The 17,413-nt window shown below is 41.1% G+C and overlaps 2 protein-coding genes across 2 annotated transcripts; both read right to left on the minus strand.

Moving 5' to 3' along the window:
• Positions 1–1,443: 1,443 nt before the first annotated feature.
• Positions 1,444–4,035, minus strand: LOC146707820 (D(1) dopamine receptor-like). Its single transcript, XM_085460894.1, has one exon. The coding sequence runs from the start codon at positions 4,033–4,035 to the stop codon at positions 2,665–2,667; it is 1,371 nt and encodes a 456-aa protein (XP_085317020.1). The 3' UTR covers positions 1,444–2,664.
• Positions 4,036–9,474: 5,439 nt separating this feature from the next.
• chrna9a (cholinergic receptor, nicotinic, alpha 9a) lies at positions 9,475–16,867 on the minus strand. Its single transcript, XM_085460780.1, has 7 exons — positions 16,822–16,867; positions 16,513–16,658; positions 14,976–15,130; positions 14,673–14,853; positions 13,864–14,215; positions 12,934–13,544; positions 9,475–10,515 (listed from the first exon to the last, which is right to left on the minus strand). The coding sequence occupies exons 1-7, from the start codon at positions 16,865–16,867 to the stop codon at positions 10,345–10,347; spliced, it is 1,662 nt and encodes a 553-aa protein (XP_085316906.1). The 3' UTR covers positions 9,475–10,344.
• Between the last annotated feature and the right edge of the window lie 546 nt (positions 16,868–17,413).

The raw sequence follows: 17,413 nt of genomic DNA on the forward strand, positions 1-17,413 counted from the left end.
TGTCACTGGTAAAAATAAATAATTGAAATGGGTATATATTTGTTTTTTGTTAAGTTGCCTAATAATTATGCACAGTAATAGTCACCTGCACACACAGATATCCCCCTAAAATAGCTAAAACTAAAAACAAACTAAAAACTACTTCCAAAACCATTCAGCTTTGATATTAATGAGTTTTTTGGGTTCATTGAGAACATGGTTGTTGTTCAATAATAAAATTATTCCTCAGAAATACAACTTGCCTAATAATTCTGCACTCCCTGTATCCTGAAAAATATATTTGATGTATTAAGCTAAAATGTAACTTCACTCATAATATGTGTTCAAACTTTGGACCATAAAGGTTTTTATAACTCACCTGCTTGGATTTTAACGTTTAAAGTTTGGACTGTAACCACATTGACTGAAAGCTGTGCTGACAGAGGAAGGTGTTGCAGTCACCGTCTACTAGACTAATTGTTGTCATTCAACCATGTTACTCATGTTAATGCCTCTTGGAACATTTATGATGGTTTTATTTGGAAAAACTAGGTGCTATGCTATGAGGTACAGCCTATTCAGGAAGGGCTTCTTTGGTTTGAGAAACAGCTAATATATTGATGTCAGGAAAAAAGTTAACATGGGTTTAATAGAGCTTTTCACAACTCTATTCAAAAGAAAAGGAAGTTCCATTTTTTTGGATTAGCAGTAGGGCTAAAGAAGTCCCAGGTTTCACAAGTGCTGGAAACATTCCTCTGAGATTTTTGTCCATGTTGGCATGATAGCATCACACTGTTGCAGCAAATTTGTTAGTTGCACATGCATGATGTCAACCTCCTGTTCCAACACATCCCAAATGCGCTGTTGGATTGGAATCTGCGGAGGCTATTTCAGTACAGTGAACTCACCGTCATGTTCAAGAAACCAATTTAATATTAATTAAGCTTTGTGACATAAACGATTATCCTGATATACGATGCATCAACAAGGATGGATCCAGACTTTGTAGCCTCAGTTTCCTGTTCTTACCTGATAGGAGTGGTACCACACGTGGTCTTCTGCTTGGGCTTCAAAATATGACATATTGTGCCAGAGATTTTCTTCCACATACCTTAATTGGAACAATTAGTTATTTGATATTCTCCTGCCTTCCTATCAGTTCAAAGCAGTCTAGCCATTTTCCTCTGACTGCTGATATCAATATCAATTTTCACCCAGAGACCTGCTGCTCACTGGACATTCAGCCCGTTTTCTGTAAATCCTAAACCATTTCATGTTTAAAGTCACTTAAATTGACTTTCTTGCCCATTCTTATGCTCAGTTTGAACTTCAGCAGGTAATCCTGACCAGTTGCTCCAGTGTGATTGGCTGATTGGATATTTGTATTAACAAGCAGTTCCAAAAGTATACCTAATCAAGTAGCCAGTGAGTATAGACTGGAAATGAGTAATACAGAAAGTCACCTTTACTTTTTTGTTTAGGCCTTAAAACACAAATAAAAGTGGGAAAACAGCAAATTCTGGTTTACAGGCTTATGTGTGTGTGGTTTTAGAAACAAACTGCAGTTGAAAAACATATTTCTTGTTGGTTCCATTAAGGCTTGGTGGCTTTTTCAGGTCACAACAGACACGTTCATATTTAACACCAACAAGGTCCTGTGAAATTAAAATGAACAGATGAAAATATGCAGAAAGTTCATCCAGAGCAGACGAGACTGCGTGCCTCTGCTCTTGTGGTGGCCATTTCTGCATCAGCCTTACTGCAAAGAATCACATCTTGTGTTTTCAGGAGTTGTCACCATAAAAGCTTCTGTGTTCTTGCTGGTCAGGACATCTTTCACAGGAACAACCACTACAAATAATTCATGATTGTTTCTTTCAGGGGAAAGAGGGAGGGGTGGCTGGGTTAGGTGGGGGTGTGCGGGGGTAACAGAGTGCACCGTGCATCCACCAAGATGCACAGCTGACGGGTGCTAATGTGAGTTACTTACATAATCCCATTTCTAGAGAGTCACAAAAATCCTGACCTCTGGTAAATCTCTCTCCACACTGGGGGAAGAGAGAGAGGAAAGCCAGCTATTTGCCTTTTGAATGGCCACTCTGCAAAACCTCTGTCCTACTGAGTAAATTTTTCTGTTAATCCACCCATCCATGTAAAACATCTACTCCGATCTGAAAGCTGGAGGTGAGGGTGAGAAGGATGCACCTCCCTCTGCCTGATTCAAGCATGTATTCACCTACGGGTGTCCCCTTTACTTCCAAAGTACAACTATATATATTTTCTTCATAAAAGGGTCATATTTTCTCCCTTTTTCTTCTCCACCTAATTCAGCCTGCTATTTTTATAAACTTTTCAACAGCCCCCCTTCAAATTTTGATTCAGAATATTTTAACCTAAAGATTTTGTTGGGCACTGATCAGCAAAGATAAAGCTTATGTCTACACACAGGTAGAAACAGCTGCACCACCCACAGTTATCCAAACACACTCCCTAATCCCAGGATGGGAAAAAGACTTTAGAAGACATCCAGATGTAGTGTAGCAGTAAGGTGGGTTATTTTGTGGGTCCTCGAGATCTCCCTGGTGGGAAAAATTCAGTGCTTCACTTTTCCTGTCCCTCTACATCCGGGGTTTAGTCTGTTCTCCTTGTGTTTGCCTTACCCCTCGACCCCTGAAATGATCCCGCTCAGATGGGAATGTGCGTCAGCTTGTCTCTGTCGCTCCTGTCCTCAGTGTCCGTCACTTGTTCTGACCTCGTCCCTCTGTGATAAAACACAGTCACCGTACTGTTCCCGCTGTCCTCACTTCCCCTCGTGTTTGTCGCGCAGGAGACGTCCAGCCTCACCTTCGTCGGGCTTTCTCGCTTGGAGTTTCCCGCCTGGTTACTCGCCATTACCGTCTCCACCGCGGCACTCACCGCGGCCAAAAATCCGCGTCCCCGGCAGCGCAACAGGCGCAGGAAAGCGTCTCTGAAGTCCGCGTTGAACGCATATATGACCGGGTTTAGAGACGAATTGCTCCAGCCGATCCACACAAAGACATCAAAAGTTTTTTCACTAACGCAGTAAGGGCCGCGTTGGGCCGCCGGAGCAGCTGGTCCGGGACAGAAAGGCAGAGCGCAGTTGAGGATAAAGAAAGGCAGCCAGCAGCAGACGAACACGCCCATTATGATGCTCAGAGTTTTGAGCACTTTTGTCTCTTTTCTGATGGAGACTTTGAGCTCGCAGTGTGACTGATTAGAGGGCTGGCAGTCCGGATGTAGACTGATGTGAGACTGAGACGAGCGGGTGCTCATTTCTGTGCACAGGTGTGAAATCAGTTCAGGAACGTCCGAGCGGCAACTCTGCGCGTGCTCAGCAGCCCGCTCCAAGGAGGATATCATGCGTATCTGCATTTGGGCTATCCGGTAGATGCGTGTGTATGTCACAATCATGATCGCGACCGGGATGTAGAAGCTGATGAGGGAGGAGGAGATGGCATATGTGCGGCTGAGGCTTGAGTCACAGCTGTCAATACTACTACCGTAGTGCGCCGGATTATCCCCGGTTGGGTCACCGATCTCCGCCCGGTGCCAGTTTAGCTGTACAGGAACGAAGGAGATGACCACAGACACTGTCCAGGTCACACCGATGATGACGGATGCAACCCTCCTATTCATACTCCTCTCATAGCGAAACGGGTTGGAGATGGCCCAGTATCGGTCCACACTAATGACGCACAGGTTTAGGATGGAGGCCGTTGAACACATGATGTCGCAGGCCAGCCAGGTTTTACAGAAGCCCCCGAACGGCCAGAAACCGGCCACTTCGGCCACCGCTTTCCACGGCATCACCAGCACGGCCACCAGGAGGTCCGACAGAGCCAACGACACGATGAAGACGTTGGTTACTTTTGCGCGCAGGTGCCGATAGCGATAAACGGCCGCGCACACCGTGAAGTTACCTAAAAGTGTCCAAATGATGAGCAGCGCCAGAACACAGCCCGTCAAGACGCGGTGCGCCGGTAACCCTTCCCGGCTCCTAGCTCCTACCAGCGCCAAGCCGGTTGTATTATTCATCGCCTCGTCCTGCGCTCGGCCACATGTCGAAGTTAAAGTGCGAGAATCCTCGCCACTAACAAAACAAGAGTCTTAATGGTAACCCACAGTGGCGACTGAGTGTCCTGCTCCACTCTGGCTGATCTCAGCTTCTGCTCTGAGCGCACAGCAGACTGACTGGGGACCTGATGCACCACCAGCTATGCTCACTGCTGACAGCACAGCTCCCAGACGCGCAGAGCTGAGAGAAGTTTGCCACCTGAGAAAAGCAGAAATCATGTCGAGCCATTTTTAATTTTCTCTGTGAACAGTTTCATTCTGCATTACTGTTTGAGATTAATCCCTTCCCGGTCTCTCACTCTCGCTCTCTCTCTCTCTCTTATTTTCCTAATCTCAGGACTCTTACCATCAGTGGAGACGTTGCTGTAACTAAATGAAAGCAGGATGATTCAACACAAACACACAAAAGACTTTCCTTTACAGATGTTCCCATTAATTTAGGCCAGTTTTTCAGTTCATAGAGATTACAGCCAGAAATGCTGAAACTAAAATCCCCCCATAGCGTTTTATTATTACAATTTTTTTGTTTCATGCATTTGAATCAGGATATTCGTTTTGGTTTTCTTTGTTTTTTCTTTCCTCACAGACACATTCAGTGTCTCTAATCTTTATTTATAACAGTGTCTTGAATATTTATGTATGACAGGAATACATGGCTTTTTGGTTTATTATCTAAATATAGTTGTCAAGATATTCTATGTGGCAGGCAGAGTGTGGACCCAAATGCAGGACACAGAAACAGTCCTTAACTCCAAAAAGTTGTATTGCTTTGTATTTTAGTATTCTCACAAAAACCAAAAAATACAAAAGCCAAGACAGTGCTGGAATCAAAAATGCAGAAAACTCAGAAGCTAAGGAAAAACTAAGGGAAAACACAAAATACAGGAGCACACTACTAGAGAGGAGCCTCAGAAAATAAATACACAAGAGGTGGGAGCACAGCTGGAACTAAAGTTAAACTAAACCCTTAACTAAACTTAACTAAAACCTAAAAAATGACACAAAAGTTACCAAAACAAAACTAACTAACTAAAACAGGAGACAGCTAAGACAGAGCCAGAGACTTAACAAGGTACGGGAAACACACAGTAGGCAGAATAAACTGAAACGGAATATAAGAAAACTATAGCCAAGTATTAAAAATATAGCCTGAGGATGTAAACAAACATAATATCTGCAATCCATTAATTAAAAAAGAGTCCATAACACACAACGTTGCATCAAAAGACCCAGGACCATGACATCTCTTCATCTGGTTTCACTCAAAAATATTTGCATGTTTTCAAAACAGTGAAGTCAGTCACATCATTTGTAGTGTTTATTTTCCCTCAATCACCCAGTATCCAAACAATCACGTCCTTAATCTCATTATATTGGTTTATCAGCTAATCATTATTTTCACATAATTTCTGTAAATCCATGCTTTGGTCAAGGACACAGGAGAATTGTTACAGTATCAAATTATTCAATTTCACAACAATAGTTTGATTTTCTGCTCAAAAAGATGCTTTGACTGACCAGGAGACAGCTGGCTTGTATCCAAAGGTAACAAAAACACCTACAAAATCCAGTTTGTCACATTTTCAGTCTTATAATAAGTTAACAGACTGCTGGCTGTTACTTACGATGATGGTGATATGGTGTTTTTTTAATATTAACTCTCAGAGATTCAGACTGTATTCCCTTATGTTTTGTTTTACCATGTATTCATGCACTGTGTTGTACTGTTTTATCTGCCAGGCCTCTGGTAGAGAACCCAAACTTGAAGTATAAAAAAAAAACACGGTCAATCCTTCAAGCTCGGGTCCTCTACCTGAGGCCTGGGAGCTTGAGGGTCCTGCGCAGTATCTTAGCTGTTATATATTATATATATATATATATATACATGACATGCATACACATTTCTTCAGAGGACTTTGACATAAACTTCTTTTCTGGAGACTTAATCTAACCCAAACTCAGACTACTACTTTACTCACTATACTTTCAGGTGAACACTGAAACGAAGTCGGAGAACAAGTGCTCAGCTGAAATAAAGTAATTTACATTACTGGAATTCATATTTTGTCTCCAAAACAGAGTTAGGTCAAGACTGTATAAACAGAATAATGGTCTGTTCCCACAACATCAGTAATACAAGTGCACTCAAACACAGACACACACAGACGCACAGGGCAGTGGATAAAAGCAGAGTTTTTGGCTGGGAACAGAAGCAGATGGCACAGTTGAAGTCACAACATCGGTAATGATGCTGAAATAGCACTCAAGCAATATTTGATCTTTATTAATGGCAATGGGATTTTATTCGAAAAAAGGTTTAAATGAAAGAGATAGAGATAGCAGCACAAAGCAGAGGGCGTGGAGGTGATCATCAGATTATGTCTGTCACCGTTGAGATTTTGTACTTTTTTTGTGCTTTTGGCAGGGTAAGACATACAAAGGAATTAGGTCTCTTCGTTGAAATGAAAGTGTTTACACATGGGCATTAACTCCCTGTTGCAGGTAATGGTCAAATCAAAGAAGACAGTTTAAAGGCCAGAGCATATTATAGTAATTAATAATAGTAATTATTGTGCCAGCAAACACATGAATGGTAAACATTTAACACAAAGTGTTAGTGCTGTTATTGTACACAGTGGTAAGTTCCAGCATTCACAAAGCTGCATTCAGTCTCATCTCTTGTCCCTGTGCTGTCTCTCTGCAGAGATCCTAACACTTACTGTCAAACTGCTTTTCCATCTTTGGGATTTCCTTGTCGCACTTTTCTCGTTCTCTTCACAGGTTGTCCTCCAGTGTCTCTTGGGGCTTTCTTCACTAACCTTTTGTTGCTCAAACTTTATTTTGATGGGTTTTACTTCATCCTCGAAGGGCCTCAGTTCTCAGCTTTTCCATCCTCTGCTTTTCCATCTGCATGTCCATTTCTTTGTGAATTTTCTTCCTCTGATCTGTGAGTCCATCATCCATTTGCTTTTCCCCCTCTTCTCCTCTGAACTCTGGACGAATTAATTTAAGTGTCTTCAAAGAAACTCTCGTCACATCTTCCCTTTTGTATTTCCTGAACTTCCCCTTCAGTATTTTTATTTTTTTACTGTAATCTTTTTAGATCCTCTCCTCCATTGATTTTATCCCTTTCTCTTTCTACTCCACCTGCTCCTCAAACATGTTGGTAACTTTGTGAGGTCTTATCAGTCAAGTCTTACTCAGAACTTCAGTCAACTGCTTCTCTTGTATCTTCTCCTTTCTGTCATTTTCCTCAGGCTCTCCCCTAAAATCCTCCCCATTTCTCTTACCAGTTTCTCCTTCCTCTGATTTTTGCTGAACCATCTTTAAATTTCTCTCATAGTGCTAATTTGTTACATTCTCCTGCTCCTAGTTCTCATTCAATAACCACTTCTCCATCTGTAGGTGATGAGCTACATCTTCATCCATTTTCTAGCAATTTCCTGTGATTTTGTGCTTTTTTTTTTAATTACCTTGCTTCATAATATCCACCAAGCAAAATGACTTCCAGCACCTGTTCTTTGCTACAACATAGTACTTTCCATCTCTTGTGGCCAGCAGCTCAGCCAGATTCCTGCTCCCACCTATCACACCCCGTTCATGGATGTGCACCACCAAGAAATGTCTATTAGTTCTGTCTCACTTCCTCTTTTTCCTCCTATCTAGGAAGTAGAGGAGGCTAATACACCTTTCTTCTTCCACTTTCTTCTTCACTTTTTGTGAACAAGGAAGGAAAAAGCAAAGTGCAAAACTGATGAATGACATGAATTATTGTTTATCCTCATTATTCTCCCAAAACACTGTAGTTCTGTAGATATCTCGGTAGGTATGTCAGACCATATGGTCCCTCTGGACTCTAACTGTCATTACTGCTTTTTTTCTCATGATTGAAGAAAGTTTGTATATCTGAAGCACTCGGCTCAGCAGGCCTCTGCTCTGAGAAAACACAGTCCAGAAAGAAGCAGCCTGATAATGCAGATACAAGCAGTTTGTGAAGAGGTTGGGAGGAGTGTTGTCAACAGGATAGTAATGTGATATTTATATATGTATTTGTCATTTAGGTACCAGGGGTCAAAAATGAGTTGGTATTCTGTCCTTGTTGAGGTCAAACAATCCAAAGAAACAGACTGAAGCAGACACATCTGCACAAGAATGTCTAAAAGTCTTTGCAATAACTTTGTGTTGCATCTCTTGGCGAGAGGAAATTATCAGCTAAATGTTGTCCTTCGTGTTGCTTTCATAGCACGCTGCTAACTGTAGGCTAACTCAGTATTTCTTTTTCCAAACTCCACTAGATGGAAGCAAAGATTAGTTCTTCTCATAACAGCCTGACAGCGATGTCTTTGTGACAGCAATGACAAGGAGGACAGTAGACTTTTTTTTAAAGATTAAGCAACAATTGATTGTTTTTTTTATTATTGATGTAATTTTTTTAAAAATACTGCAGAAAGAAAATCATTTAGTCAGCTATGAAGGAATTTATTTGGTGTCTGAAAATGGGAAGATAAATAATAATGAACTTCAATTTAAGCCTGCAATAAACTTTATTACTTTCTATTACTAATATTTCCTTCCAATTCGAAAAAGATTTAAAGAACAATGTACTTTTTTGTTGTTGTTGTTTTGTGTTTTTTATTTAGGAACATGAGAGCCAGTCAGTTGCATTAATGCTTTTGCCATCCAGGAACTGTCTACACACTCTGGCCACATGAGGATGATCATTGTCCTCCAGAAGGAACCAGAGGCCCACTGAACGAGCCCAACCTCTGACTGTTGGCCAAAAATGTGAAAATCTGTATAAGATTTCAAGGATTTCCCTCCCAGACCTTCACCCACTGCCAAACCAGTCGTGTTGGATCATGCTGTGTGTGTGTGTGTGTGTGTGTGTGTGTGTGTGTGTGTGTGTGTGTGTGTGTGTGTGTGTGTGTGTGTGTGTGTGTTTTATATGCTTGTCTACCTGATTTTAATGAGTACTGACTTATAGAAAAAGTGCTAATACATTAATTTATGATTCTATCCTCTGTTTTTACCTCTTGTACTGTTAAAGTATCTATGGGACATTTGGTTATGCAAGTTCATTCATTAATTCATTCAGTCAGTAACTGAATCGTCTCTAATTTGACCTAATCTGCCCTCCAGAGGCTCTTTTCTGAATTGAAACATTTAAATAAAATAAACCAGGTTCATTCAGTTGCCTGCCCTCTACAGTCCAAACAAACTGCTAATCATCAAAAAAAAACAGGTGAGGGAAAATGAGTGTCTGTGATATGGATAAGATACAATGTTAAGTTTATAAGCTGCATTTTATATAAAAAAAACAAAAACAAAAACAGGACAATAAGAAGGGGACAGAATTCACAAACACACCAAATAAGATTTAAACCACCACAAACTGAGCAACAATCATTTTTAATAACACAATATCAAAGGTTTATTTTTAATTGTGCCATTGAGCAAAGTGTAAATTAGCAATAAGGTAGAGTGCATCACCCTTTATTGTGAAAAAGTATCACTAAGGTCAGATAGTGTGTTAAAAGTCTTTGTGAGGTAAATGTTCACCTTTTCTCTTCAAGTATGGAGAACTTAAGATAAGATAAGATAAGATAAGATAACCTTTATTAGTCCCACACGTGGGAAATTTGTTTTGTAAACCAATGTCAGTTTCATGTGGCTTTAACAGCATTAACTCACACGATCTACCAGTGATAGTGTCTATAAGGATAGATGTGATTCATAGGCTGTGTCATCGACATTTACACTGTTTCAAAAGTATTTCAGGTTTTCCTCTTGGTGCTCCCTCCCACATCGTAGCCAACTCTGGAAAATAGCATCCTCTGGTTGCTTAAAACGTAAGGCAAGAAATGTAATGCCTATAGCTGGATGTTTGGCTGTTAGCTCATCAATAATAGAGTCCATGCATGTTCAAGGCAAGGCCTGGATTGTCTTACTGCTCCACTGCTCTGTGACACATGCAAACAGATCTTACATAAACTAACCGAGAGGCTTTCCGTGCACACGTGTGGTTAAATGGATGATTTGTGTGCAGTGACCTCGTCTTCTTTACGTCGAAACAAAACAAAAACCCCAGACAAACACTTACATACACGCACACACACACACACACACACACACACACACACACACAATACTGACATGAAACACGGTTTTCTTGCGGACAAAATAGTCTTCATTTGTCTCACGTTGCATTAAAGTCGAACAGAGGTGTAACAAGACTGGAGGTTTAGTGTCGATGAAAAGTAGAAGAAGCTATCAAGACGCCTTGGCAATGATGAGAATGCTCATGAGGAAGACCATGACGAAAAAGATCCACATAAAAAACCGATCCATCACCTTGGCAACTTTCTTCCACTCTGCTACCTTGATGCACGTGGCTCTCTGCTCACGGAAACAGTTTGCAATGTACTCGATGTTCTTAACCACCTGAAGAAAGGACAGATGGACACTTAAAGGTTATTTATATAACATCCAGAAAGCCATTGCTGCTAATGACACTTGTGGCCATTAGACAAACTGCAGTCTATAAGTTTCTAGAATTTACATGACAGCAAGAGGTTCATACCAGACCGTTCAGCGCTGTTATGTTGCAGTGTTGCATTTGCTGTAGTTCCTTTATGCTTTAACACACTTAGTTTGAAACATCGTCTAAATTTAATTTAATTTCAAAGGACACCAGGGCATGAGAATACATCACCAGGGAAGTCTAACAAAAACACTTTTACAAATTGCTGGCTTTCCCCCAAATAAGGTTTTTAAAAAGATTTTTCCCTGGAAGTTTTACTACTATCAGTGCTGTCAGGTGAGTCCAGTGTCTCCTCCTTATAATCTTCCTCATTTTCCCCCCTTTTCTGTGGGAAACAGTTTCTTGCTTTGTACCATTGCTTTTATTTATTCTTGGATAAACACACAGTCGGACTCAACACTTAAGATGCACCATGGCTTACGTTGGCTGATGAAGCATTTTGGTGTTCATGTGCATAAAAAAAGGTTTGCAAGCTATTTATAACTTTGCTGATAAATTAATTTACTGATTAAGCCATTTAAAACGATCCAGATTACCAGCCATGGCAGCCCTGCGGGTCTGAATAAATTAGCTTACTCGCACTACATTCGATAGTTAGGCAGGCTAAAATTACCTAACATTAGCAAGAAGAAAGCTTGGGGTTGGCTTTTTCTCTTGAGGTTGTCCTATTTGGTTTTCTTCTGCCTCATGTTAGCCAGTGTTAGCAACAATTCCAAGTGTTAAAGTGGACTGAAACTATCCGGTTATGATGTTCCAGCATTTCCCAGGATGCAGCCTAACTGCTCATCTGCTTTATACCAGTTGAAGTTCAGGGTCTTGCTGCTGCAGTCAGCATTCACTCAGATTTCACTCTGGATTCTTGACTAGCTTAACGTTAGCATGCCCTCTTGGCAGATGCTTTCAAAAACCCAAAGTTGTGTTAGCAGCATGATGTGTTTGTTTCTGTCCTGGATGCAGTTTTCCACTTTACCATTTATTTTGTCCTTTTGTGCAATAATAATAAAATAAATGTCCATATCTACGCTCTAGACTGTCGCTATTTTCCTCCTCTGAAATGCAAACTGAAATCAGTTGATTGTAGTACGAGTGCAAGAACCAACAACGGGATCGATAGGTAGACATGCTAACAATTTTAAGAATTTGGACTAGAAACCGGTTCCCTAATGCTGTAGTCAGGTGCTGCTTCCTCCTGATACCATAAGATGCTTGCTTAATATAAAGAAAATAATATCCAACTCCCACTTACACCCTCAACATATTTTTTTCTTTCTCAGCACTGTGTTTCTAAATCACGCATGATTTTTTAAAAATGAGCTATTGGCTCAATGCTTCATCCATGAAAATACTGGGAAGTTTAGTACAGATTAATACTGGATAAACTGGTTAGTTTGCAGTACTGTGGTGAAGTTTACAGTGATGCAATATGTTGGACTGGTGCAGGGTAGTCTGTGGCGTTCATTGTCAGTGTACGGTTACATCAAGACATCAATTTATATTTAAGCTGATCAGCTTACATATTGTTCAGTTCAGTTAAATCCCAAAAGATCAGTAAGCTTCAGATCAGCAGGAACAGAGTGTTAATGGTCTATATGCAAAGAAAACCAATCTACTGGAACTCACAATACAAGCTTTTATAGATCATTCAGAAGTAGCTTGAAATTTCCAGGTATTTAACCCCAAACTTCTGGATAATATCTAAAAAATTTTGACTTTGATCTAAATCTTCCTGGCATTTTCCTTCCAGTGGCAGAAATAAGCTTCTAAAGTTTTGTGTGTCTATTTCTAGGTGGTTTTCCGAGGTTGCACAACTAAACCAGATATTAGGGTTTCCCCTATCTGACAAAGCACAGTTTAACCCCTGGCCAACACAAATGGATTTCTGACTTGCCAACATAGCAGCTAGCTCACTAATCTTAGTTTGTGTCCTCGCTAACATTTTTAAAGAAAAATCCTCATTAATTGATTACTCATTGGTTTCTGTCCTTATCTGGAGTTTCTTTTAGAGTTTATGCTGTGATGAAACAAACTGTTTTGTGGTTTGTACATTTCCTTGTTCCTTGCCAGCTATTGTTCCGTAATGGCAAAGGGGCAGAAGAGAGACACTGAGGGAGGGATCATTAAAATGAAAATAACTCCTTCCCCATTCACCAAGTTCACAGGCTGTAAGGGGCAACCCAAAGACATGGAGAAGATGTCATTTTACCACTCACACACTGGCAATAAAAAATATTAAACATATAAAAGTCCTACATATCGCTTCTAAATTAATATTAGTTGCGTTTAAAAGTAGTAAAGGATGAAACAGCATGAAGTGTCACCTGTTTATGTTGGATAGAGGGGCAGCAGCAGGGACAGGCAGGGACTTGAATCTTCTCTGAGGAATAGAGGATCTGCTCCTTAAACCCCCCATTCAGGTGTTGGAGGTGCAGTGGATGCCGAGGAGCCTGGTAATCTAGTTCATCCCTCCTGATGTGGTGGTAACACTGAGTGGGCTCATGCTTTGCGTCACCCCTCTCCAGCCTGGAAGCGTGGTTGTTATGGTTGTTGTAATGGTGATGCCTGCTGTTGGTGTTGCCATTTGCTTGTCTTTTGTGATGGTTTTTGTGATGATGTACACCATTCCCATTGCTGTATTTGTTTGGATCACTGTCAGTATAGTAGAAGCCATCATGGAAGCGGTCGTCATGGTAGCAGCTCTTATCACCCATTGGTTCCTCTGGGTAGAGCGGGGTCCTCTCGCTTTCTGGCGTGGTGCAGTTCTCCCCGACTTCATAGACAAAGAAGATTTTTGACATGTAGTCAATGATGAGCACCTTAGCCCAGTAAGGGACTGGTTTGGCTTCAGCACCGCAGAAATGAATGTTCATGATGAAGATGGTGAGAGAAGTGGAGGCTGTGATCATAGTCATGGTGGCAATGTAGTACTTCCCTAAAAAGGAAGATAGAAGAAATTACAGATTTATAAATAGAGTCTATTAAAAAGTCTGTAAAAATAATAAATACATAGGGTCAAGTGTATGGGTAGCTTAAAAGTAGGTAATACTGGTTTATTTATCTTGAGATACCATGCAAAATTTTAATATATAACCACAAGACTAAGTAACCAGTGGGGCCCCGATTTATGTGTAAAATCTGTCAAAATTTTGACCTTGTGCTTTATATTTTTGAATGAATTTTTATGCATTTTTATTATGCCTGTTTTTATTATGACTTTCTACAGTTTCCATACTTCCATAAATAAATCAGACCTATGTAGGGCATGCTTTCTGCAGGAGGCATGCTCTCAGCCACCAACAACTGGAACACAGTGAGCGCCAGCAGAACCGTCACCCCCAAGGAAACTTTCTCCCCCGAGTCGGCTGGAAGGTAGAAGCCCAGCGGAGCCAGGAAGGAGATGAGTAAGCAGGGGAGGAGCAAGTTGAAGATGTAGAAGGAGGAGCGCCTCTTCAGGAGCAGGGTGTAGGTGATTTCAGTGTAAGGATCGGAACAGCAGCCATACATCATGACGTTTCTAACCGCTGGCATGCCGTGACACTCCCACTCCACATTCTCCACAAAGTCAGACAGGTCCCCGCTGTCCATGCCCAAACTGATGTCCACCTGTGTGGAGTCCATACAAAAGCACGATGAAAAGATGTTAGTGAAACATGTACAAACAAGTAGAACTACGATGATGAAATCATGTTAAAACCAAGAAAATGAACATTTAAATCACACAAAAACAACACCCACCACAATAACTTAAACCCAGTGTTGCAAATTAGAAAATCATTCCACCCTGGAAAACAACAGTTCAAAGAAAAGCTCAAAATTACCACAATGAGTGTATTTAAACTTCTACCACAACTGTATGGAGAAATAAGCTCCTTAAACATCTACTTTAGCACATTTTGCTTGTGTTCATCTGTTCACTCAGTAGTGTCCATGAGTGTTTCCATACTTTCTATCACTGAGTTCAGCAGTGAGAACATACTGATAAATATTTAAGACGCTATGTGTTTGTCAGCCATATATCTGTCTCCTTCTTGCTCTACATGCTCCCTGTGTGCAGACACACCTGGTTTCCATTGTAGGTCCAGGAGCCAAATGTGAGATTGCACTGCTGCCAGTCAAAGGGGAAGTAGGAGACGTCCACCACACAAGAGCTCTTTGTGATGGCCGGAGAGTCCCAGATGATCTCTCCGTTGTAACGCAGCTTCACGTTAGTGTTGGATGGGCCTGACGACTCCTCATCTGCTCTACGTGGACAAAAACAGAAGGAATGCGTGAGCTCGATCAGATGCACCTTTTCCATTTGATTAACTATAAAAATATGATTCCTCATCTTCTTTCTGTTCTTCTGTCTTTGTTTGTTACTGACTTGTTATAGAGGACAATGTCGGGCTTCCAAACCAGGTCACTGGGGATGTTGATCATTTCAAGGTCATCATATTCCTCCTTGTCCCACTTCAGGTAGGCATCATGCCAGACCTGCCTGATCCACAGGTATGTGGTTAACACCTGATTCCTCTCATCCTAAACACACACGAACATAGACACAGTGACAGTGCCTCGATTTATGGCTCCCACAAACGGAGTACACTTGAAGACTCCTACTTTATATTACATTATCCTGAGTGTGATCCTCACAGTACACTGAAAGGCTGTATGCTGAAACCCATCTTTATCTGTAGCTCTGAAGATGTGACCACTGGGAGTAAAGAAGCTCTGTGAAAACAGCCTCTTTGTCAGATCTGAGAAGAGGCCTACAAAGGTTAAATGATCTGGGTTTCCCAGCTAGTGCTTTTAGAAATGTAAATTTGTTACTGAATGCTTGAGTTTCAAACTGGAGGCGTGGAGTTTCATAACAGCCAGTGAGGGTCTAACACAGCAGGCTGGTATAAAGGGGACTAAGTGTGGGAACCATGGGGTTTGGTGGGTGCTTGGCATTTGGAAATCGCAAATTCTTCAAATTAGCATAAATATGATTATATCTTTATTCAGTTGCAACATTGCTTATCTTCATTATGACAACCGCAGAGCAACCTCAGCACTAAAACATACACGACTGAGTGTCAAAAAGATGGAGCGGGTGAGTGTTTTTAATTGCATTAGTCTGCGCAGGCATGCCTAATAAAGTGGAGGCTGAGTGTATGTGAGTTATTACCACTGTACAATAAATCATCTGAAACATGTTACAGGAAAATGTGACTGTCAGCTGCTTCTTAAATTTCTTATCTCTACAGCTCAGATTGTCATCAGATCGATGTAAAATGTTACCACATAATACCGCATTATTTGTTTTTTATTACACACCATCTTAACCCTTAACACCTACTGAAGCATATTAAATATATGGATTTTTTTCTGGGTTTTTAGGACTTTTGCATCATCAGTGGGATTTTTTACTCCTCTGAAAATCCAAAATAAATTGCATAATACATCTTTAAGCAATACATTTGAGGGGGAAAAGCCAGATGTAGAAAATATGACACAAATTAAAACTCATATATTTAATTTTTTATTGGAATTGTCTGCAATGGTTTCATTGTCCATGCTTTAAAGGGTTAAAGTGCAACCTCGGCATAATGCCACTCTGGATTTTATTGCAAAAACTGTGCATGTCACTGTTAAAATGTTGAACCGGTGTGGCCAAGCAGTGGTCAAATCCACACAATGTTTCTTCTAATATAGCAGTCATCTCACAGTTTGAAAAGGGAACAAATACACCTAGCTATTGATAAATGTAATTAAATTTAAAAAAAACTACAAAATACCTTAATTTTTTTCCACATTATATATTCCCCTGCAGGCTTTTAAAGAAATGATGGCTTGGATTTGGACATACGCGTCCCAGACTCGTATTGAAAAGTTTAAGTAACAAAAGGGGGCGACCACAAACGTTCCTCTCTACTCACCATATCTTTGATCTGTGACAGAGTGATCTGCAGGGAGACATTGAGGGCTTTGTCTGTGTCCTCTACAGGTCTCAGAGCATTGGAGTAGTTCTCCATCAGGTCGTTTAGAAGTTTATGGGCATAATGACCCTGAGCACAATGGGACACTGAGGAGCAACACACAGAAAGAGAATGGAAGGCTGCACTAAACAGAGAGAAGGAAACTACAGATGATGAAGAGTAACAAATCTAACGTGGCTTATTAAAGCAAACTCCCGCCTCAGCGGTGCAACAGTTAGTGACAGCTGCGGCATCAAAATGAGAACTGACCTCGCACCAAAAGGCCGATCCAAACCATCAGCAATGCCTTCCTCATTCTTAACCGGTCACAGGCCCAAGGATCAATTATTCAGCAAAGCAGTCGCTGGGACAGCTTGTGTCCTAATCCAGCGTCACTCGATTCTGATCTCCATTCTCCCTCGCTGAAGCCGAGCCAGCCGAGACCACAGAAAATTCTCGAAATCTTACATCCTGTCAGAAGCTCTCAATGCTTCGCTAGTTGTTAGTCGCAGTTCGTCTCTGTCACTGTCTCTCTCTGTGTGTAATCGCTACTGGAACAGGACCTGGAGCTATCACACACACATACACGCACACACAATCACACATGCATGCACACACAACCACACAAACACTCAAACACAGGTACAGGTGCAGTATCACATAGCACACATGCACTGGGTGAAATGCGATGCCTGCAGCCCCATCCACTTCTGTACATGACCACAACCAGCTGTATGACACACACACTCATGCACACACACACACACACACACACACACACACACACACACACACACACACACACACACACACACACGCTGAACCCTACTGTGTTACACAGCTAATGACAAATGTCAGTCAC

This window comes from Copadichromis virginalis, linkage group LG6, assembly GCF_057382275.1.
Source record: "Copadichromis virginalis isolate Kocher_CV1m ecotype Utaka linkage group LG6, C_Virginalis_male_GT1.1, whole genome shotgun sequence".
Taxonomy (NCBI): Eukaryota; Metazoa; Chordata; class Actinopteri; order Cichliformes; family Cichlidae; genus Copadichromis; species Copadichromis virginalis.